This window comes from Hemitrygon akajei, chromosome 18 (assembly GCF_048418815.1).
Source record: "Hemitrygon akajei chromosome 18, sHemAka1.3, whole genome shotgun sequence".
NCBI lineage: Eukaryota > Metazoa > Chordata > Chondrichthyes > Myliobatiformes > Dasyatidae > Hemitrygon > Hemitrygon akajei.
In genome coordinates this window covers 21062341-21085173 of record NC_133141.1, presented here as the reverse complement: position 1 = coordinate 21085173, position 22833 = coordinate 21062341, and the positions used below count along the sequence as shown (strand labels likewise).

The following is a 22833-nucleotide window of genomic DNA, read 5'->3' as shown; positions in this document are numbered from 1 at the left end:
GCTTGTACACCTCTATCAAATCAGCTCTCATCCTCCTCCTCTCCAAAGAGAAAAGCCCTAGCTTGCTCATCCTATCTTCATAAGACATGTCCTTTAGTCCAGATAGCATTCTGGTAAATCTCCTCCGCACCCTCTCTCTTCTACATCCTTCTTATAATGAAGCGACCAGAACTGAACACAGTATTATCTGTGTGCTCTAACCAAAGTTTTGTTGAACTGCAACATCACAGCTCTTGAAATTAACCCTGTGAATAATGGAGGCCAACACATCGTACGCCTTCTTAACCCCCTAAAACTTGTGCAGCAACTTTGAGGATCTATGCACATGGATAGATCCTCTGTTCTGCCACACTGCCAAGATTCCTGCCATTAACCCTGTATTCTGCTGTCAAATTCGACCTTTCAAATTGAATCACTTCACACTTTTCAGGGTTGAAATTCTTCTGTCAGTTCTCAACCAGCTCTGCATCCTGTCAATGTCCCAGTACAGCCTACAACAATCCTGCATGCTATCTACAACTCCACCAGCCTTCAAGTCATATGCAAACCTACACTTCCAATTCCTCATTCAGGTTAATTATAAAGATTACAAAGAGTGGGGGCCCCAGAACAGATCTCTGTGGAATACCATGGTCATTAACCTCCTGACTTAATGCACTTCATCTACAACCACCTGCCTTTTCTGGGCAGGTCAATTCTGTATCCACACAGCCAGGTTTCCTTGGATCCCATGCCTCCTGACTTTCTGAATGAGTCCTCCATGGGGAACCTTATCACATGCCTTACTGTAATCTATATGCACCCAATCCAATGCTCTACCTTCATCAGTGTGCTTTGTCACATCCTCAGAGTTCAGTCAGGTTTGTGAGGCATGACCTATCCCTAGTCAGGCTATGTTTCTCCAAATTCTTGTAAGTCCTGTCTCTAAGAATCCTCTCCAATAATTTGCCTAGCCACTGAAATAAGACTCACTGGTCTGTAATTCCGAAGGTTATCCATACTTCCTTTCTTGAGTAAAGGAATAACTTGTCACCCTCCAATCACCTGTACTACTCAAGTGAGGATGCAAAGATCATTACCAAAGGTGCAGCAATCTCTTCTCTCACTTCCCATAGTAACCTGAGGTATATCCCATATGGCCCCAGTGTTTTGTCTACCCTCTACTATCTATCTGTCTATCTATCTATCTTATTCATCTAGTTTTCAAAAGTGCCTTCTGCACCAATTCCTCAGCCATGCGTTCATTTGCCAAATCATCCTTGCCCTCACTGGCACGAGGCAATGAGGCACAGGCAGTCCTGCTTTTCATCTTTCTTAGCTCCCTATATTCTCTCTTCAGGATCCCCTATCCCTACTGCACTCCTCTTCTCTCTACTGCTCTTTCTGAGCTACTTGTTTAATAGATTCCAGCATTTTTCCAACTAGTGTTGAACTAACTGTGCTATAGTCCCCATTTTATTTCTCTCTCCTTTCTTAAATACCTTGTATTCTTACATTTACTTCCAATTTGGAATTCTAGATGTTAATTAAACCATCCACATCTCTGTAGCCACTACCTTCAACCCCTTCGGATGCAGGTAATCAGTTCCAGGGGATTTATTGCCTTTCATTCTCATTAATTTTTCCAATGTACCTTTTAAAATGCCAATTTTCATTCCACTCATTCTGTTCACCTCTATTTCCAGGAGATTAACTTCATCTTCTGTGAAGGCAGATACAATCTTCGGTCAATTTCTCTGCCATTTCCTTTGTTCCCAATATAGTTCTCCTGTTTGTCAGGAGCCCACATTAACTTTGGTTGTTTGTTTTCCTTTTTGCATACTGTACTTATAGCAGTTTCTACTTATTATGCTCTGCATTCCCATTTAAAAAAAAAATAAATGTATTGACCCTCCATTGCTGATTTCTGGAATTTCCCAATCATGGAGTTGTACACATCGAAGTAGGCTCTGAATCCATGCTGGCTAAGATTCTGATCTAAGCCAGTCCCTTTTTGGCTGCATTTGGCCCATATCTCTCCAAGTACATTTTAAGTATTCATGTACCTGCCTTAACCACTTGCTTGAGCAGCTCATTCCATATATGAGCCATCCTCTGGGCGGAAAAAGGTGCCCCTCAGATCCAGACCAAGTTTCTCCCCTCACCTTAAAGTTACACCCTGACCCTGGAAATCAGACCAACTCAAACCTGATCAATGCCCCTCCTAATTTACAATATCACCCCTCATTCCTCCTGTGCTCCAAAGAATAAAATCCCAACCTGCTCTCCATAATTTAGTCCCTTGAGCCCAGCAACATCCTTGTAAATATTCAGTGTATCCTCTAAATCCCTATGCTCGGTTCTTTTTGTTTTTCAGCGAATTGGGGGCGCAGGTGATGTTACTCATTCCCTTTTCTTTGATCTAATGCCACAGTTGATTCATTTGTGGTTGTTTTGCCTTGTAAAGATGTGTTTTAAGCTATGAATTAATTCTTCCATTGTTGGCTCGTCATTCCGGTTGTACTGTTTTGAATGCAGATTCCCAAGCTACCATAGGAGATCTGTGCCTCTTGACTTCGTAGTTTGCTTCAGTCAGATTTAAGACCCTGGTTTCAGAATGTACTGTCATTTCTTTTTTTTTGTTAGAGAAAATCCTATCATATTCTCTCTTTATAAAGGACTCTACAAATTCAGCAATTAGCCCATTCTCACTGGATAATACTGGATGTAAAATAGCCCGATTTCTCATTGATTATTCTGATCTGTTGAACCACCTCTTTGTTATACTCTGTCCTTCGCATTATTGCTAATTTAGTTTAGCCAAGCTACAGATAAGGTCCCCTCCATAATCATTGCCTTGCACTTGTTACATGCACTTCAGATTTATTGATTTATACCATGCTCCATATTCCCACTACAGTTTTGGAGTATGAAAACGACTCCCACCAATGTTTTAACTTATTACAACTGAGGCTATTCAGCCCATTGATTTCATGCTGGCTTCCAACATGGCAATCTCATTTTCTCTTTTCCTCCAACCCTACAACTTATTTTCTTTTACATGCCCATGAACACTCCTCCGTCTTCTCTCTCCTCCCCCCCCCCCCAATTTCTTTGGCCATTTGCCTACACTAAGGGGTAACTTACAGTTGTTATTTAAACTGCCAGCTCTCTTTTGGGATGTAGGAGGAAAGTGAACCCGTGCTGAGAATGTGCAAACTCCACATGAACACTACCTGAGGTTAGAATTGAACCCAGATTCCTGGAACTGGAAGGCAGCTGCATGAACTGCTCTGCCTGTCACTGTTTTATTGAATCCACCCCATTTATTGCTCTTGCTATTTTCTAACTCCAGCTTGATTTGATCTATACAGCTTTACTTCCATGCTTTAAAACGAAAATCACCTATTTGCCATTATGAGTCAAATGTCACAGCAGTGTTCACATTGGTCAGTCTGGAGAGCTTGTCTACGAGGCTCTATGGGTGGATTTGACGAATAAGAAATAAGTGACCATATTATTGGGATTATATTAAAGCCCACAGCAGTCAGCAGGATTTGGAAGAGCAAATTTATAGAGGGATCGCAGACAGTTGTAAGAAACAAGGTTGTTATAGTAGGTGATTTTTAACTTTCTATATTGACTGGGACTCCCAATCTGTAAAAGGGCTGGATGGGATAGAGTTTGCCAAGTGTGTTCAGGAAAGTTTCCTTGATCAATACATAGAGGTTCCAACTAAAGCGAGTATGATACTGGATCTCCGATTAGGGAATGAGACTGAGCAGATGACAGAAGTGTGTGTAGAAATGCTTTGGATCTAGTGATCATAATGCATTAGTGTCAAGGTAATTGTGGAGAAGAATAGGTCTGGTAGAGATTCTAAATTGGAGAAAAGGCCAATTTTGATGATTTCAGAAGGATCTGGCAAGTGTGGATTGGGACAGCTTGTTTTCTGGCAAAGCTGGGGAGGTTTTCCAAAGTGAATGTTTGAGAGTACAGCATTTGTATGTTCCTATCAGAATAAGAGACCAGGATAACAGGTTTGGGGAATCCTGGTTAAGAAAAAGATGATGCGTAGCAGTACAGCAGCAAAGAACAAATGAGGTACTGGAGTATAGGAAATGCCAAAGAATACTTGAGAGGGAAATCAGGAGAGTTAAAAGAAGGCATGTGCTTGCTCTAGTAGACAAGGTGGAGGAGAATCGAGGCTTCAACAGGTATATTAAAAGCAAAGGGATAGCAAGGGACAAAATTGGTCCCCTGGAAGATCAGAGTGGTGGTCATTTATGCATGGATCTGAAAGAGATGGAGGAGATCTTAAATATTTTTTGGCATCTGTACTTGGGAGATGGGCAGAGAGTCTGTTGAATTGAGGCACAGCAACAGTGAGGTCATGTGTTATTCTTGTGGGATAGCTTATTTCCTGGCTTGGGGGTGGGGGGGGCACAGATGGGTCACCCTGCTTGGCAGGTGAGACTTGTGCCTGTGAAACAATCTCGGGTTCTGTGGTCTCCTCCGTGGTGTTTCTTGGAGTTGACTCTGGGACTGCAAAATGTGGTTCTGACATCTCTGAATATCTTTCTTCGCTAACAATTGACTCTGCCAGGGCAATGCAGGCCAGTCCCAGGAATGGAGAGGTGCTGGTCTTGGCATCTTCTGGACCTGTTGGCATCCCAAACAGTGCATGGCAATCTGCTCAATCTGATCTATCCCAGGCCACCAGATAAAGCTTCGAACCAGCATTGTCATTTTGACCATGCCTAGATGATTAGCACATAGCTCCTCCAACACTTTAGCTCTCAGCTTGAATAGTGCAATAACTCTCAATCCCCACATCAGGCAACCCCTGTCAAGAGCAAGGTCATCCTGGCACTGGTAAAAATGGGGAAATGGAATTTCTGCTGCATGTTCCAGCCATTTTGTGTGGCCATGTAGACCTGAGATGGTGTGGGGTCTTTTCTGGTTTCCCTTTGGAAATCTCTGCTGTAATAGGGAAACTTTCAATTTGCATTAGGGAGAATACGTCAAGAGGACTGCCCTCTTTTGTAAATTTTTCAGGTATTTCCTTATCCAAGGATAAACAGGACAATTCATCAGCATTCCCATGGTTAATTGTCCTCTTGAATTCATTCGTGTACTTGTATCTACCAAAAAACCGAGCCCATCTCTGCATTTGTGCTGCTGCTGTCGTGAAGCACCCTTCTGTGGATTGAAAATGGACACTAGTGGTTGATGATTAGTAATGAGGGTAAACTCTCTTCTGTACAAGTACTGATTGAAACATTTTATATCCCAAACCAGGCTCAAGGACTCTGTCAATCTGTGCATAATTTTTCTCTACAGCAGTATTTAAGGGAACGTGATGCAAAGGCTGTTGGGCATTCACTTCCATCACTCATAATGTGACATGACTGCATTATACTGTAAGGCAAGGCATTACAGGCAAATTTCACTGGACAATGTGGATCATAATGTGTGAGTACAGTCTGACGTCACAACTTCCTTTGTCTTTTGAAAAGCCACCTCATACTGCTTTGTCCACTGCCTTTTCTTCCTCATCTGAAGGACTGAGTTCAAGGGGTGGAGCACAGTAGACAAAGCTTGGCAGGAATCTCTGGTAATTGACAAACCCTAAAACGAACCATAACTGTGACACATCCTTTGGCCTTGAGGCATCCACCAGTGATTGAATTCTCTCAGCACACTTCTGTAATCTTTGTGCGTCAATGGTGTGACCACAATTAGTGGTAATTGTTGCATTGTGCTCTGAGACGATAATAGTCTAATCTTTTTAACACCGTCTTGAGATATTGGAGATGTTCCTTTAATTCCTTATTGGTAATAATGATGTCATCCAGATAACACTGTGCTTGGGCAGCCTTGTAACACCTGGTCCATAGCTTTGTTAGATTGCATAAGCAGATGCTAACCATAAGTAACCCTACTGGAGTGATAAAGCCCTTTGTGAGTGTTTATGATGAGAAACACTTTGGGCTCATCTTCCATCTCCATCTATAGGTAGGCTTCAGCTAAGTCCACTTTACTGAAGTGTTTCCCTTCAGAAAGGTTTACAGAGATACTCTTTTTCCTGGGCAGAGGATATTGATCTACTTTCAGTACTGAGTTGATGGTGACCTTAAAATCATCATAGTTCCTGACAGACCCATTCTTCTTGGCTACTGGGATCACTCACATTGCCCATAGAGTTCATTCAACCTTTGCAAAGAATTCCTTCAGCTTCCATGTGATCCAGCTTACAGGATACCTTATCACAGATGGTATAAGGAACAGGACTGGCGTGTAAAACTTCATTGTGGCATTTTCATTTAATCCTCTTTTACCCTTGATATGTTTGAGTTTTCCAATGCCATCCTTGAACATTACTGTGGCATCACTCAGTACCTTTCTTAATTCACTTTCAGTTGACTCTATTGAAGGGGATGTGGCATACAAATGGTGGATAGATCTCCAATCAAGTTATAGTTGTCTTAGCCAATCATGGCCCCACAATGCTGGCCCTTCTGCTTTTGCCACGTACAAGCCCAATGTGGCTTATTGGTGGTTGTATTTCACTGTTATGAATGTCATTCCCACAGGAGTTATCTGTTCTCCAGTATAAGTTCTTAGTTGGATATCTGTAGGCTTCAGTTCAGTATCTTTGAAATGCAGTTCAAACTCATTGTGTGGAATGACTGAAACAGCAGAGCCCATGTCCAATTCTATTTTAACTATTTTTCCATTACTTGTTGTGTAAACCCTATTGCTTGTCTCCTGTTAGTTTTCACACTGTAAATCTCAAGGCTGCACAATGCAGTCCTTTGTCACTCATCAGGTTTTTCATCAACAGCATGCAGATTAATACTCTTTTTGAAACTTCAACTGACTTTTTATCCTTTTCTCTTCCCTGTGCAGTCCATTTATTTTTGTCTGCCCAACATGCTTTTTGTATGTGTCCTCCTTTGTTACATTTTCTGCAAGTTTCGCCTTTACACCAGACAAATGCAGGTTTATGTGAGCCCCTGCCACAATGGTAACACAATCTGTTTAGCCAGGCACGTTTCCATTTAGATGTTGCAATTTTGTCTATACTCACTTTCATCCTTGACTTCAACTCAGTTGCATCTTTGGCTGCTGTTTCTATTGACACAGCAATTTCAACTGCTCTTTTAAAATGTGACTTGTGATCAGTTAGGAGCCTTTTTTTGGTATACTTTCTTATTAGATTTCACAAACTAAATGATCTTTCAGTGTATCATTCACTCCATCACTGATCTGACAATGCTTCGACAATCTCTTCAATTCAGCCACATATGTTGAAGAGGACTCTCTTTTCCTTTTGATTCTGCTTTTGAAACCTAAAGTGTTCTGCAATCAACAATGGTTTTGGTTCTAAATGTTCCTGCGTTACGTTCATGATATCAGCAAAGCACATTTTGGCTGGTTTGGTTTGAGCAATTAAACTTCTAAGCAAACTGTATGCTCTTTCACCAATTGTACTCAGCAAAACTGACACTCATTTTTCAATGGCTATTCCATTTGCTTCAAATACTGTTCAATTTGTTCAGTATACATGATCAAGTTATGTGTTATGCAAACAAATATGTCTGTCTTTCTAATGTAGCCAGCCATTTCTGCTTTTAAAAAAAATCACCCAGTACTCACTGCTTATGATTCATGAATTTCATCCATTCTTTGCCTTTTTAATAAAATTCAACCATCTCACTCCCCTTGCAAAGAAAACGTTTTGCACTTTAACAGCTAGGTAGTTGTCTCAGGTTAGTTTTAAAACTTGTCACTGTTATGTTTTGTAACTCTAGAAAACAATTGAAAGAAAATCATGGGAGCCTGGGAAAACGTGTCCACACAGATTCTCTTTAGTGAGACATCATTATGTGGTGATGTAATGACATATGTCATTCACATACTTCGTGCATGTAACCCATAATGAATTATGTGAACAACAAATAATGAATTGTGTAAGCAACAAAGAATGCTTAATCAAATAATATATTACTGAAATAAATTAATACACAACAGTGTTCACTTTGGACCTTGTGGGAGGCTAATACAGGAATTGCAGGGCCCCTAGCAGAAGTAATTAAAACATCCCTAGTCACAGGTGAGGTGCCGGAGGATTGGAAGATGGTGAATGTTGTTCCTTTGTTTAAGAAAGGCTCTCAGAATAAGCCAGTAGATCATAAGCTAGTGAACCTATAAATTATTGGAAGGTGTTCTAAGTGACCGTATATTTCAAGTATTTGGATAGACATGGACTGATTAGGAATAGTCAACATAGCTTTGTGTGTGGAAGGTCATGTCTAACCAATCTTAAGAGTTTTCCAGGAAATTACCAGGAAAGTTGATAAAAGGCAATGCAGTGGATGTTGTCTACATGAACTTTAGCAATACCTTTGAAAAGATCCTGCACGAAAGACTGGTCAAGAAGTTTCAGTCACCTGGCATTCAGGATGAGGTAGTAAATTGGATTTGCCATTGGCTTTATGGGAGAGGCTAGAGAGTAGTCGTAGATGGTTGCCTCTCTCACCGGAGGCCTGGGACTAGTGGTGTGCCACTGGGATTGCTGCTGGCTCCATTGTTTTTCGTCATCCACATCAATGATCTGGATGGTCACGTGGTCAACTGGACCAGCATATTTGTGGATGACACCAAGATTGGGGGTGCAGTGAACAGCAAGGAAAGTTATCAAAGCTCGCAGCAGGATCTGGATCAGCCGGAAAAATGGGCTGTAAAGTGGAAGATGGAACTTAATGCAGACAAGTGCGAGATGTTGCACTTTGGGAGGACATACCAGGGTAGGTCTTACACCGTGAACAGTAGGGCACCGAGGAGTGAGGTAGAACAGAGGGATCTATAAATTCATAACTCATTGAAGGTGGAGTCATGGGTAGACAGGGTCGTAAAGAAAGCTTTTGGCACATTGGCCTTCATAAATCAACGCATTGAGTACAGGAGCTGGGATGTTATGCAGAAGTTGTATAAGTCATTAATGAGTCCTAATTGGAGTATTGTATGGTAATTCTGGTCACCAGCTTGCAGAAAAGATGCAGGTAAAATCGAAAGAACGCAGAGAAAATTTACGAGGATATTGCCGGGCCTTGAGGGTCTGAGTTTCAGGGAAATGTTGGATAGGTTAGGGCTTTATTCCCTTGAGCATAGGAGAATGAAGGGAGATTTAATAGAGATATACAAAATTATGAGGGGGTATAGGTTAGGGTAAGTGCAAGCAGGCTTTTTCCAATAAGGTAGGGTGAGACTAGAAATGGAGGTCATGGATTAAGGGTGAAAAATGAAATGTTTAAGGGGGATATAAGGGAGAATCTCTTCACTCAGAGGATTGTGAGAGAGTGAAATGAGCTGCCAGTACAAGTGGTGCATGCGAGCTCGATTTCAATGTTTAAGGGAAGTTTGGTTAAGTACATAGATGGCAGGGGTATGGAGGGCAAGTCAATGGGACTAGGCAGACTAATGGTTTGGCACATGGTAGATGGGCCAAAGGGCCAGTTTCTCTGCTGTAGTGTTCTGTTACTATGACCTTTCTTTCTTTGCTAATTTTCCCATCTCTCCTACAAGTTAGATTGCTGGGCATATTTAATTCCCAGCTTTGGGCACTTTTCCAAACGTGTCTCTGTAATGGCTGTTAGATCGTACTGTTTTATTTCCATTTAAGCCATTAATTCACTACCTTGTCACAAAAGCTGCTTGCATTCACATAAAGCGACTTCAGTTTTGTACAATTTTTTCTTGCACTGTCAGAAATTAGATGCGTACCTTCACTTCCACATCGTTCATCCCCTCCTGATAGACCCTGCTATCATATTCCATTTTGTAACTCAGCTTCCCTCCCCTGCCTAGCACAACCTGCCTGTCATCTTGCACCCCTCCTCAGTCTACCAAATGTCTCTGTCTCCATTCTCACCACTTCCCTTCTCTTTATATTGGCCCTCTTGTCTTTTAGCTCTCAGTCCTGATGAAGGGTTTCATTAGAAAGAAGAAGCATTGACAACTCTTTCTGCTGAATGCACTCGCCCACCTGCCCCGCACAAATGTACCTAGCATCTGTAGTCTTTGTGTCTCTGTTGCAAGCCTGCATTATTGCTTTGTTCGATCTCTTCAAGTTTCCAAACTCCCCCTCAACTAGACAGATGAATTCTACCGTGCGTAATCTACCTCCTTGAACAAAGTATCAGGTAACCCTACCCCTCAATGTTCTATCGTGTTTGAATTATGGAAACTAGCTCATCACCTCAGAGTTCAAGTTGCTTGAAGTGCAGACAGTGCAGATGTTGCTAAGACTGTCTAATTTTCATCAATTCCCATGTATTACAGATGCACCACAACACCTGCCCTGCATAGTCTCTTACTTATGAAAGTTCAGGCTCCATTTTATTCATACACTTTTGCACTTTGCTTCTCTTTACAATGCTGCCCATTTAGAAAGAGCTCTCTTTTATTCTACTCTGAAATTTATTTAAATGTACTGTTGCAAAATTGTAGGGTGTTCAATGCTGATGACTCAGATTGCATTTGCAGGCAATAGAAAGCATGGATTTGGAGAATAAGTGAAAATGTAAAATCAGCTATATGAGTTCTGCAATTGCTGGAAATCTTGAGCAACACACAAAATTCTAGAGGAACTCAGCAGGCCAGGCAGCATCTATTGACTGTTCATTTCTGTTCGTTTTGAGCCAAGTCCCTTTATCAGGATTGGAAAGCAAGGGGACAGATGCTCCATAGACATTGCCTGACCTGCTGAGTCCTCCCAGGTGAGGTGATACTTCACCTGTGAGTCTGTTGGGGTCATCAACCATATCCTGTTGTGGTCTACTCTACATTGTTGAGACTGGATGTAGATTGGTGGACTGCTTTGTCAAGTGTGCACAACAGACAGGTTTTCCCAGTGGCCAACCATTTTAATTCCACTCTCCGTTCCATTCTGTTATGTTGGTCCATGGCTGCCTCTACAGGTTGGAGGAGCAACACCTGATGTTCTGTCCGGGCAGCCTCCAACCTGACGGCATGAGCATTGATTTCTCTAATTTCTGGTACTTTATTCTCTGCTCCCCCTTCTCTCGTTTCACGATTCCATTTTATCTTCCCTCTTACCCCTTCCCATGTCACCTGCCTTTCACTGCCCTCTGGTACCCTTCCTCCTCCCTTTTTTCCCATGGTCCACTCTCCTCTCCTATCAGATTCCACCTCTTCAGCCCTTTATCTTTTTCATCTATTACCTCCCAGTTTCTTACTTCATCCCCTCCCCCCCCACCACCCACCTACCTTCTCCCTCACGTGGTTTCACCTGTCACCTTCCTGTATGTACTACTTCCCCTCCTCACCCACACTACCTTATTCTGGCTTCTTGCACTTTGCTTTCTCGTTCTGATGAAGGGTTTTTGCCCAAAACTCCAGTGTTTGTTCCTTTCCATATTCCTCCAGCATTTGGCGTGCGTTGAATGAGTTGAATGTTAAGGCAGAAGGATAGATTTTGTGCAGACCAGTAAGCATGCTTTCTTAGAATGTGTAAGGGAAGAATTGAAAGAACTGGAGGCCTAAATTTAAGTTGCAGTCATAATACGGCGGTTGTTGTCAAGACATGACTGCAAGGTGGTCAGCAGTGAGAAATGAGGTCTGCAGTAAAGATTAGGCAGAGGATCAGAGTATCTTTAAAGACTAAGAATTAAATGATATAATGTTTATAGGGCAATACAGCATGAAAACGGGGCCTTTGGCTGAGTATGTCCATGCTGACCAGGATGCTTACCTGAGCTGATCCCATTTGCCTTTGGCCCAAATCCCACAATCTCTGTTGTCCATGTACCTATCTAAATGTATTTTAAACACTGTGATTGCACCTTCCTCTGTCCATGTCCTTAACCACCCTCTTGTGTGGAAAAGCTTACACCTCAAGTTCTCTCTAAATCTTTTCTCTCTCAGTTGAAATCCATACCTTCTATGTTTAGGTTGCCACAGCTCTGGGGGAGAAAGACTACGGCAGGTAGTGGAGACTTGGTAGGAATAAGAAATAAAAAGTGGCTTACCACTTTAGTGAGTGGTAAAATGCAAGTTATAATGTGGAAAGGGCAGGGTAGTTAAAACTGAATATTTTAACTTTTGCATGCATTGGAACAAGGCTTATTTCTTTGGGATAATTTCCTGCAATAAATTCTGTAAACATTGAAAGAGGAAACCATATTGGTTTATTAATGAGCTGGATTAACTGTAATATGCATTGAGGAAGCCACAGTGATTAATACATCGTTTAACAGGGCCAGCAATCACTGATCAGGGTTCAATTCCTGATGCTGTTTGTAAGGAGCTTGTACATTCTCTCTATGACCATGTATGTGGCTTTCTCGGACTGTAGTCATTGACTCAAAATGATGCATTTCACTGTATGTTTTGATGTAAATAAAGCTCATCATTCTGTATTGGCTAGAAAGGGAGAAATACAAAATGGCTAACATTCTAGATGCAGTTAAATTTGACTTTTGATTGAAGAAATAGACAGTAAACTGGACAAAAATCATCAGTATCCAAAAATAGAGAGTACTGAGGTGTTTTGGAAAAATACTAATACAGATTTCCTCTATCTCCTCATAACATGTAGTCTAATTACCAGAAAAACTGTGGCTGATGAACCAAGCTAAAAGATGATAGTATATGGGATGAGAAGGTCAGAATCCAGCACTGATTGTGGTGACTGGGTGAGCTGCTAAGAACAGTAAAGGCGACAAAATGTCAGGATCTGCAAGGAAGTGTACAAGGGCTATAAAAATCAACACAAAATTGTAGATTGTGTAATGGCCACTAGGAAGCCACTTAGCAAACTGTGTCCATGCTGGGCAGAGGAAAAAAAAGCCTCTTGTGTTGATCCTACCTCCCCAGTTTTTAGTCTGGAGTTTATGGTTGTCACTTTGAAATCCTCGCATTTAACAAGTACCTCACTGCAGCAGCCTTTCAGGCAGTGTATTTCAAACCCTGAATCCCCTGCTATTTTTTGCCAGATATTTAATTGTCTCTTATTTGTTGAACCCTCTATAGATCATTCTTTTTTCCCCCACTGTATTCACTGTATAGACCTCAAATCTCTCCACAACATTTGTTGCAATGTTAATGACCTCAGCCCAACCAATCTTTTATAACTAAGTGATTTAGTAGTAGGAACCTGAGGGGCAACTTTTTCACCAGAAAAATGGTCAGTACATGGAATGGGTTGTTAGAAAAAGTGGTTGAGGCATTTAAAGGACTTGGACAAGTACATGGATAGGAAAGATTTAGAGGGGTATGAGACTAGCTTGGATGGACACTTTGGTTGACGGGAGCCAGTTGGGATTAAAGGTCTGTTTCCATGTTATGATTCTGAGTCCAGTAACTACAGTAGTGAACAGGACCACGTGTGGATGTAATGTCAAATTCCTCATCAGAGACTTCACTAAATTTGAAGCTCATGGGGTTGAAGGCAAACTTTTGACAAGAAAGTTAGCTGACGGCAAAAGACAAAAAAATTGTGAAGTATTCTAACTAGCAAGGTGGGAATCGTGATGCCCTGCAAGGACCTGGGTTTGGGACACAGCTATTCACCACACCATAAGCATGACTTGGATTTGTGGCTTTGGAAAACTTGAATAATGGGATTTGGAGATGCAAGGATTAATAACATTTATTAATAAAGGCCAGCAATCAAGCAGTGTGGATGGAAACATGATATAATGAAAATAGATGTTGACTAAGGAGGATTATAGCAAATGGATTTCAAGGTAAGCAAGTGTGATGTCATCTGCTTTGGGGCTAAATAGTATTGAGCAAAGTAAATGGAAATGGTGAAAAGTTAGGTGATCCAGAGAGATTTGAGGTTTTGTGTACATCAAAATGTCTTGAACGGATGTAGAAAGTATTCAAAAAGACTAGTTGTTTACTGGCCTTTAGGGGTAAAGGATTGTTATATAACAAGGACAGCAGTTATATTTTCGTTGTAACATTGGACCACAGCCGCAGTACAATGAGCAGATCTGGGAAGGAAAGACTGACTTTGGAGGGTGTAAGTTTACCAAAATGATCCCTGATCTCCAAAGGTTGAATTGCATGTGGAGCTGACATAAAATAGGAGTGTTCCCTGAAATTTTCCTTTTTTTGGTTTTGAACTTTGTCGCGTGAGTTTTACTGAAAATTTCCAAGATATTTTGATGGGCTAAATGGAGAGAAGGTATAGGCCTCCATTAGTCTCACTAGACCATGGATTTGTGTCTTGGAAAGTTTCCAGGGTGCAAGCCTGGGCAAGGTTTATTTTTATGGAAGACTGGTAGTTGCCCAAGCTGCAAGTCTCCCCTCTCCACACCACCAATGTTGTCCAAGGGAAGGGCATTAAGGAGAGAAGGTATAAGACCCAGGAAGACTGTAAAATGTCTTTCACAAGTGAACTTCGAAAAGCATTCTGCAGACAAAGTGATGGCAATTTGTAACTCCTGCTAATTCTCAATTGATGTTGGGTCAATTGTCCCTTTCACATTTGAGTAATAAAACATTGCTAACAAAAGGGCTACAAGGGAAAAGCAAGTGTATGTCATTTGGCCAGTATCAATCATAATTCTACTGAATGCTGGAGCAGGCTCAGTGCCAAGTAGAATTTATGTTAAATAGTCTGGTGTTTCTTGCTGCCCATTACCATGAAATTCTAATGTAAGCTCAGGGTATTGTGGAGTGGTGCTCAGTAGGTATTGTGAAACTATTTTTGGTTGTTTTCCTTTGGCTGTGGTTTGGGGTCAGTTGTAACAAATCAGAAGCTACTATTTTTAAAAAAAATGTGCTGGTTACCTTCCACTGCTTAGAATCTGCTCAAGCGGTCAGCCATAGGTTAGGATGTATGAGTAGGTGAGTGATCTAGAACTTTTTTGTGTGCGGGTGTTGGAGAGAGTAGGTATGGAGGCATCATGGGCTGATGCTGCAGGAAGTGGAGATGGAGGGAATGATAATGCTCTGGCATTGGCATGTTTGGGGAGGGGTTTGGAGGGGGGAGCAGTTCGCATTCCAAATATCATGGATAATGAACAAAAGTAATGACATTGGGGAAGTCATAGAGGAGGGAGACAGAAGGATCAAAGGCCAGGAAATTGATTGGGGGGAGAGGAGATCACTGGGCATTATGGAATGCAGATTTGGGTGCTGGAGAGTGCCTCGAGATGGAGCTTGGAGCTTAGTTTAGCAGCAAGTTTAATGAGTGGTTGAAAACAAAATTCCAGGAAGTATTTGACCTGTCTGAAAGCTTCCTAGATCAGCCTTCAGGAACAAGAACTCGTTATCCTGGGATTGCTCTGTCTCGAGCCAGTGTGGGCTAACTTACCCCTCCCCTGCAGATCTCCAAAAGAGGAATGCTTGGGGAATGATGTCATCCCATTCAATTTGACCAGAAATCACATGCCCCCCCCCCCCAAAGTGTTTATTTTTCCCAATTATTACAAAATCACTTGGAAGTGATTGTTACAATTCTTGCTTTAACTGTTTGCCTTTGGCTTCTGAATGTGCAATGCCTCAAATTTAAAATTCTAATTGTTTAATTCCCTTCCCCATGGGGTGGCACGGTAACACAGTGGTCAGCATAACGCCTTTCAGTACCAGTGACCTGGGTTCAATTCCTGCTGCTGTTTGTCAGGAGTTTGTACGTTCTCCTAGTGACTGTGTGGGTTTCCTCTGGGTGCTCCAGTTTCCTCCCACAGTCCAAAGACGTACTGGTTGCTAGGTCGATTACTCATTGTCAATTCTCCTCTGATTTGGCTAGAGTTAAATCGGGGTTGCTAGGCAGCGTGGCTCAAAGGGCTGGAAGGGCCAATTGTGCACTGTTTCTCAATAAATAAATAAATAAATCTCCACCTACCTGTAGTCCTTTAAAATCCTGTGTACTCCATAGTCTTCCATTGCCCCCTCATTCTCCTCCTGTTCCCATAATCACTATTTATGCCTGAAGCTGCCTAGATTCTGTTGTGTGGAATTCCCTGGCTAAATACAATCACTAAAAGCTGGCCTAATGGCCCAAGCTCTTGGATCATTTGGCCAAGCTTTTGTTTCATTCTGGTAATACTTTCTCTGCCTAGGGAAAGCAGTAGAGGCTACCTCATTAATCTATCTGTGTCTTAAATATATTTAATGTATAATAGGGGAATTAAGGGTCATGGGGAAAAGACAAGTAGGTGGAGCTGAGTCCATGGCCTTCAGTCTGATCTACTGAACAGTAGAGCAGGCTCGACAGGCCACAAGGCCTACTCTTGCTCCTTTTTTTAATGTTCTCATCTCAGCAGTTAGGCGTTTTGATTTATTTTTGCAGCTTGTGTTCCATCTACAAAGTTTTCTATATATACTGTAAGTTGCTGCTTTATTGAAGGGCATAAAGGTCTTTGAAGGATTTGTGAACTTCCGTCAAACATCCTTCAGTCTTAACAAGATGTGTTTCTGGCAGTTCTGGAATGAACCAATGCAAAATGCCTAAAATTTGTTTGTTCAAACAATGGGTGGTGGAACGTTACTTGTTCTAGTTCACTAAAATGACTGTCGTCTTGTGGGTCAAATAAACTTTTAATGCTAAATGTGCAATGTCTTGATTCTTTACAATGTGCAAATATTCTAGCAGAGTAGAATCTTCAGTTCAGCAAATGATTTTAGATGGGCATAATTTGACTGATACTGTACTTGCCAGTTTTTGGTATGGTAGCATATTCTCCATCACTTAATTATCAGGTGCTCAAGTGGCTTGTGTCTTAGCCTAAATGGCATGTGTATGCACATTTCATCAAATCTTTCAGTAGCACTCGGAATCAAGAGGTAGCCATTACAATTCTCTCCTACCCTATATTTCTACTATTTTTTTGATAATTCAAGAGAGCTTGTATTACGATGGGGTCAGTGTAACTAGGTAATTCTATTTAAAGTCTACAATATCTCATTGAGAAGGCTTGCATTGGTTAACTGCCCATTTTATGTTACATACTGGCTTTGCAGGTCAAGAATAACTTGATTTTCTTGGAGTTTAAACTTTGTGGGGGGGGAATGTACATTTTAAGGGAAATGGTGAAGGTTAACCTGTTTTGTATCAGGCAGTGCAAATGATATTTAAATCTTTGATCTAGAACAAGACTGGTAAGAGTTGACTCAGGTTGTCCTTGCTCCAGCTCCAGCTCTGTAATATGAAAGTGCAAGAAATTTCAAAGGAAACTGTAATGAGAATGACAGATTCTAGAAATGACATTGTACAGGTTGAATCCTACATATTAAATGGTGAGAACACATATTAAATGATGACCATTTACTTGCAAATATTTTTTTTTGTTTTCTGTGTACTTGCATCTAATTTTCTGGCCACTTTCTTCAAAGGCGCATATGCTTGCTAGAGGCAGTTGAAGAAGTCGATCTGCCTTCATTTACTTGGCCTGCAGCACTGCTTGGCTGGTAGGTTTTACAGGTGGATGAAAGATTGTCACAGCCAAGCCGAATCCCATCCTAAATGTTCGGGCACAAGCACCTTACAGCAGCTGTCGCTGGCCAATAGTTGGGAGCAGAAATGGTGCTGAGGTCAGTATTGGCCCTACTGTTCTGCTCCACTGTGTCTACAGACAACGGGGAATCCGGGATCATCTGGTTATTTTGGCTTAGTAAAGTGATGAGCAATGCACTTGCTGAAAGGTCAAAAATCTAATCATTTTCCCTCTACGTGCTCTCTAGATTTGGACTTCTTCCACTTTGAATTAATCTTTCTGTCGGAATGAAATCAGTCAGTAGCATCCTAGCTAAATTAAAGCTATGGATTCAAGCCCTGCTCTAGGTCTAGATTCACACTTCTATGCTGTGCAAAGGAAGTGCCATAGCGTCAGATGTTCCGCCATCTGTTGGATGAAACACTACTTGTTGTTCAGGTGAACATTAGCAAAGGGTATGTATAGGCTGTTATTCCTAAATGCTACCCAAAAGTCTGACATTGCAGGATTTGCTGAGCGCAAAAGTGTTGCTGATATTACTTGTAGAATGCCGGTTGACGTAATTCGGCATCAATGGCATATGCGCTAAATTGCAGTATGAATGCAAAACTCTTTGCTTAAGTTTATGCCATTGTCCTGCAATCATTGTGCATTGCCGTTTTCTTGTTCAAGTTTTTGCAGCCTGAAACCTGTGCTGCATCAAGTGTTTTGTCAAAGTGCCTTGCACATTCTGTATATTGTACCATGTTGTGGATTGGCTGTTGATGCAAGAGCCCTAATCCCATATGAGGCCCTCTATTAGTCAGGATCGACCATAGACGTTACATCCCAGCTGTCTACATGATGCGCAAGCTAGTGCAGTATGATATGTTGCCCACATGGCAGGCTCCCCCTGATAAATCCAGAGGCTGATGCAATCTGGCACTAGGAGTGTTGCAGGAGTCACCAGTCAGTGTTGAACTCGGTGTAGGTCTGCCTAAGCAACTCCAGTTCCAGAGCTTTCCTCGGAGTTTACTCCTGAAGCCTCCCCTTCCCGAAGGCAGCGGAGGTTTGAGATCAGAGTTTTTCTTCTCCCAGATGAGCTGGAACCACAGCTGATGAGCCCCATCTGCCTAGTGACTGGTTTTAAGGTGTCAGTAACTGACCTTTATCCTATCAGTAGAAACAGTTCTTCTGGGTTTATTAGCTAAGCCACACCTGAAGGCCAGGAGGTGGACTTGGTTGTCAGAGGCTATTTGAGAAGCACGCCATTTGGAGCAGTTAATAGGTAGCAGGAGCTTATCCCCACTACCAAGCCCTAGCTATGACAACTCTTAGGAACCGCTTCCCATAATCCTCCTAAAAATTCTGATTTGTTGGAATAACATACGTGAAGCGTACTTTGATGAATTTGAGCTCAGATGCCTTATGTTGAGATAATGAATTTGGAAGTAAAAGGAGGGAAGGTGTTAATAAGTGCAGTTCTTTGGTTTGTATTTTGAAAGCTGGTAGGTAGTAGGGGATGGGAAACTCAGTCATACAGAGTTATACAGTTTTCAGTGAAGGTTATGTCTTGGGTCTTGGTGAAAGAAATTTTGTTTTAAAAATCAAATGGTGACATTTAATGAACCAAGAATTAGAACATACAGGTCAAAGGAGATTTGCCTATTAAAGCAAAAGATATTCTTGAAAGGATCCTGTTGCAATATTATATGATGTGTTAACGTTTGTCATTTTATTAGTTGACGTTGCATATAGTTTCTACATTTTGATCTGTTTATCTTTTTGCTGAGATTTTCTTTTTGTGACAGTACTTCAGATATTGCAAAGGCTAATTTTACTCGGGGATCTAATTTTTTTCAGTGATATTTTAAATGTTCCATTAACACATTCCTAATAGTGTATTATGACATTGGGACTCTAATTGGCCTGCCGTGGATTACGAATGTGTGCAAATAACACCCAAGTTTGAAATTACTTAGTAAGATGACTAAAATAGGGATATTTCTTTTGATCTGCTGGAACACCCACCAAAAGTTTGCTCTACTTTTGTTCTGTCATCTGTGTCCATAAGTGCAATCATAAACTTTATAAATAAACAGCATAGTGCCTCCATTTACCACTTCTACTTAGGAACAGTAACACCAAGATTCTGCTTTATTGGAAAGGAATTTGGTTGGCTCTTGGCTTGAGATCTGAAATTTATTTTTATGATAATATCATTGAAAACCTTATTGACGTATCTACACTTTGGGTGCAAGAGCTGGGTACTTGGATTGTACATGCAAAAATTCCACAGAATCCATTCAAAAACTGCAATTGGATAGGTGATAGTCCAATTCCCTAATTCCCTAACATAGTCCATGTGATACTTACCAGTACTAGATTGTTGTTTGGGGCAATGAAGCTGCTTTACCTCCCAACGAGTTGGCCATTTTGCTCATCCTAAAATTAAATAAAGCTCTGCGCATATGAGTCAATATGATATGCAAATGTAAAATGGTCGTCTTGCATATGCGCAAATGCAAAAATGGTTTGCTCTTGTACATGCACTGCCAATTTTCAATATTCAACAGTGGATGAAATACCCCTTAGTTTGGTGTGGTTCAAAATTGCTGGGTGACTAAACCCCAAAATGGGCAGATCAAAGCTTGATTAGTGGTTACCCTGATCCACGGCCGCAAATTTCAAGGTAACTAAAGCAATGCACACAAAATATGTAAGTAATTATGTTGAACTACTTTAATTGCTTGTATTTTAATGAAATACTTTTCAATTGATAAAGGCTGCTGAGCAGATTACATTAAGGTTTTAAGACTAAGACTGTGGCTTCACTTCAAATTTCAAAATATTTCATATGACTTGCTTTCTTAATACTTAAAAATTAACAGTATAATGAGCTATTTCAAGCCACAAGTATTTATCCATTCTGTGTATGCTATTTTTCCTCAATGTTTAAAGAAAAATGAATGATTATATGTTTTCCAAAGTGACATGAAAGCACTTAATTGTCTTAATATCTTGGGATATGAGCTGAGGTATTGCATCTGCAGTTAAAAATGGTTGATGATGCAGCAAATTTACAGGGTGGTAATGGGTATAGTATATTCCACACCACAAAAATACGTGACTTTACCTTAATCGCTGCACTCAAGTTATTGTCCCTTAGCTTAGCTGTTCTGGATATCTGAAATGCATTTTGAGGTTGCAGAGGGTCAAGGCTGTTTTTGGTCTGTTTGGTTTTGCATTCCTGGTGCTGACACTGTCTCCAGGTGAGATTTTTCACTCACTGGCACTTGCATGCTATGTCTAATTGATGTAAAAATATAACAAAATTAAAAAAAATTACAGTGAGTGTATGAAAGCAAGCCTGTGCACCAAAATCATGTATAGAAGTGAAATTGAACATTGGTTATTTGTCTGTGGAAATTAATCCTGCTCAATCCCAGAAATATTACTCAACTTTATAGCTAAATCTGGACTGCTGGTTAAGGTGGAAATGTGTCCTTTATCATATATCATAAGCATTAATTGACATGAATTCAGCAGACCTGTATCAACAAGGTTTATATCCGATACCACAATTGAACAAAGTAATTAAATGTAAAATGATAAATAATGGGAATAGTTAAGTAGGAAGAATGGTTGAAACCAAGGCTTTAGACTCCCAAATTTAAAAAAAAGTAAAATACAGTTATATGGAGAATGTAGGAGTAGTATTCCAGATTGATATCAAGAAGATTGAAAGGTCTTCACCCAAAACTGTTTTGTGTAGTCAGATTGATATTAGTGAATTAGGTGGAAAATTACTGTTAGCAATTAAAAATTACCTGTTACGAAACCTTAGAGCTAAGTGATGACAAAGAATGCTTTCCATGTGCAATTGAACGTGGTACGAAGAAGAAAATAGTTTTCTGCTTTAATTTAATCTGAGTGTGATTTGTCCAATTTATTGGAAGTGTTGGAGTTATTCACTCCCTTCTGCTTGTCTGATAAGTTCCCTACTCAATAATTTAAAGTTCAAGAGTCACCCATTTGTGTGACCTTTTCCACGGAGAACTAAAATCCCTGTATTTGTGTCGGAGCACTTGGTTTTTGTGCATTAAGTCACTTAGATTTGGTAACAACTAATTTGCAAATTATATTGTAGACAATACAATCTGACTTTTTCATTCATTTAAATGCTGCCCACTTTTTGAAAATGTTTGTAGTGCATTGAAAATATCTCTTAGCCATTAATTGGAAATATCTTCTCCATCTTTCTTCAAGCTGTCCATTGAAATTGCATATATCTACTGCATGAAAATGTGTTGAACATCTTATGCTTACCATCTGTGTAACAATGTTCCTTCTTTTCTCCTCACAGACCTTTATAGTACTAAACAGAGGAAAAGCTATCTTCCGATTTAGTGCCACACCTGCTATGTACATTTTAGGCCCCTTGAATCCACTGAGGAGATTCGCTATTAAAATTTTGATACATTCATATCCTTTTTAGTGTTTTACATCTTGTTTTTCTTTTGTGCTAGTAGATGAAAATCTGGCAATTTTAAATGTACTGTGTTGTACTTTGCATCAATTTACTGTTTTATCAGCAAACCAAATGCAAAATCAGGTTGCATGCAATATATTGGTGAATCCAATATCGTGCTCATCATGTGATAAGTATATATCCAAGCAGTTCTATTCAAATAAGGTGACTTACAGATTTCTTCCCTCGTTCTTATGCCGTCACTATATTGTGCTGTTGTAAATATTTTAGGTGTGCGTATAAAATATTACTCCGGAGATGTTGCAAATTTTGACAGTTTAAACTTTTCTGACCTAATTTCATAATGATGAAGTGAGAAAGTAAAGAGGATGTTATCAATGTCTCTGTCAGTTTTGTATTTCCCAGGATTAAATAATAACGTGAATTATGAAACCATAATTGAACCCCATAGTTTTCCATATATAATTTAGCGCAGATGAAGAAATGTATTTAATAGTACACAGCATTCCTTTGTGATTCAGGTGTAAGAAGCAGAAGGGTAGTAGAATGTTAATCAGTATATTATATGGTTTTAGTGTAGGCTGGCTTCTAATTTGAACACATTCTTTAAAACAAATCTTTAGAAAGAATATAGTATTTGTAATTGGAGGCTGACACTGAGGTGAAGTTGCTTTGGCTGCTATTTGAAGTTACATGTTCAAAAAGGACAGGTTCATGATTTTGCTGCATGAAAAAAAGAAAGAAATTCTTCCTTTGCCAAGAGGAAATCTATATTAAATACGAAAAATGATACTTGATGTAAACAAGTAATTGCGATAGAGCTTCACTGTAATGACCTTCCTTTATAATATAGAAAACAATGACTCTGCTGGAAAGCTGAAATGAATTCTCAAGGATTAATTGATC

At 40.4% G+C, this 22833-nt stretch overlaps 1 protein-coding gene across 5 annotated transcripts in view; it reads left to right on the top strand.

Annotated features, from left to right (window-relative positions):
• LOC140741175 (sodium channel protein type 8 subunit alpha-like) overlaps positions 1–22833 on the top strand; it is a 234428-nt gene that overhangs the window by 27863 nt on the left and 183732 nt on the right. For all 5 annotated transcript variants that reach the window (XM_073071042.1, XM_073071044.1, XM_073071041.1 and 2 more), the window contains exon 4: positions 21802–21921. In XM_073071042.1, the coding sequence (XP_072927143.1) occupies positions 21802–21921 (120 nt within the window). The remainder of the gene's footprint in view (positions 1–21801; positions 21922–22833) is intronic.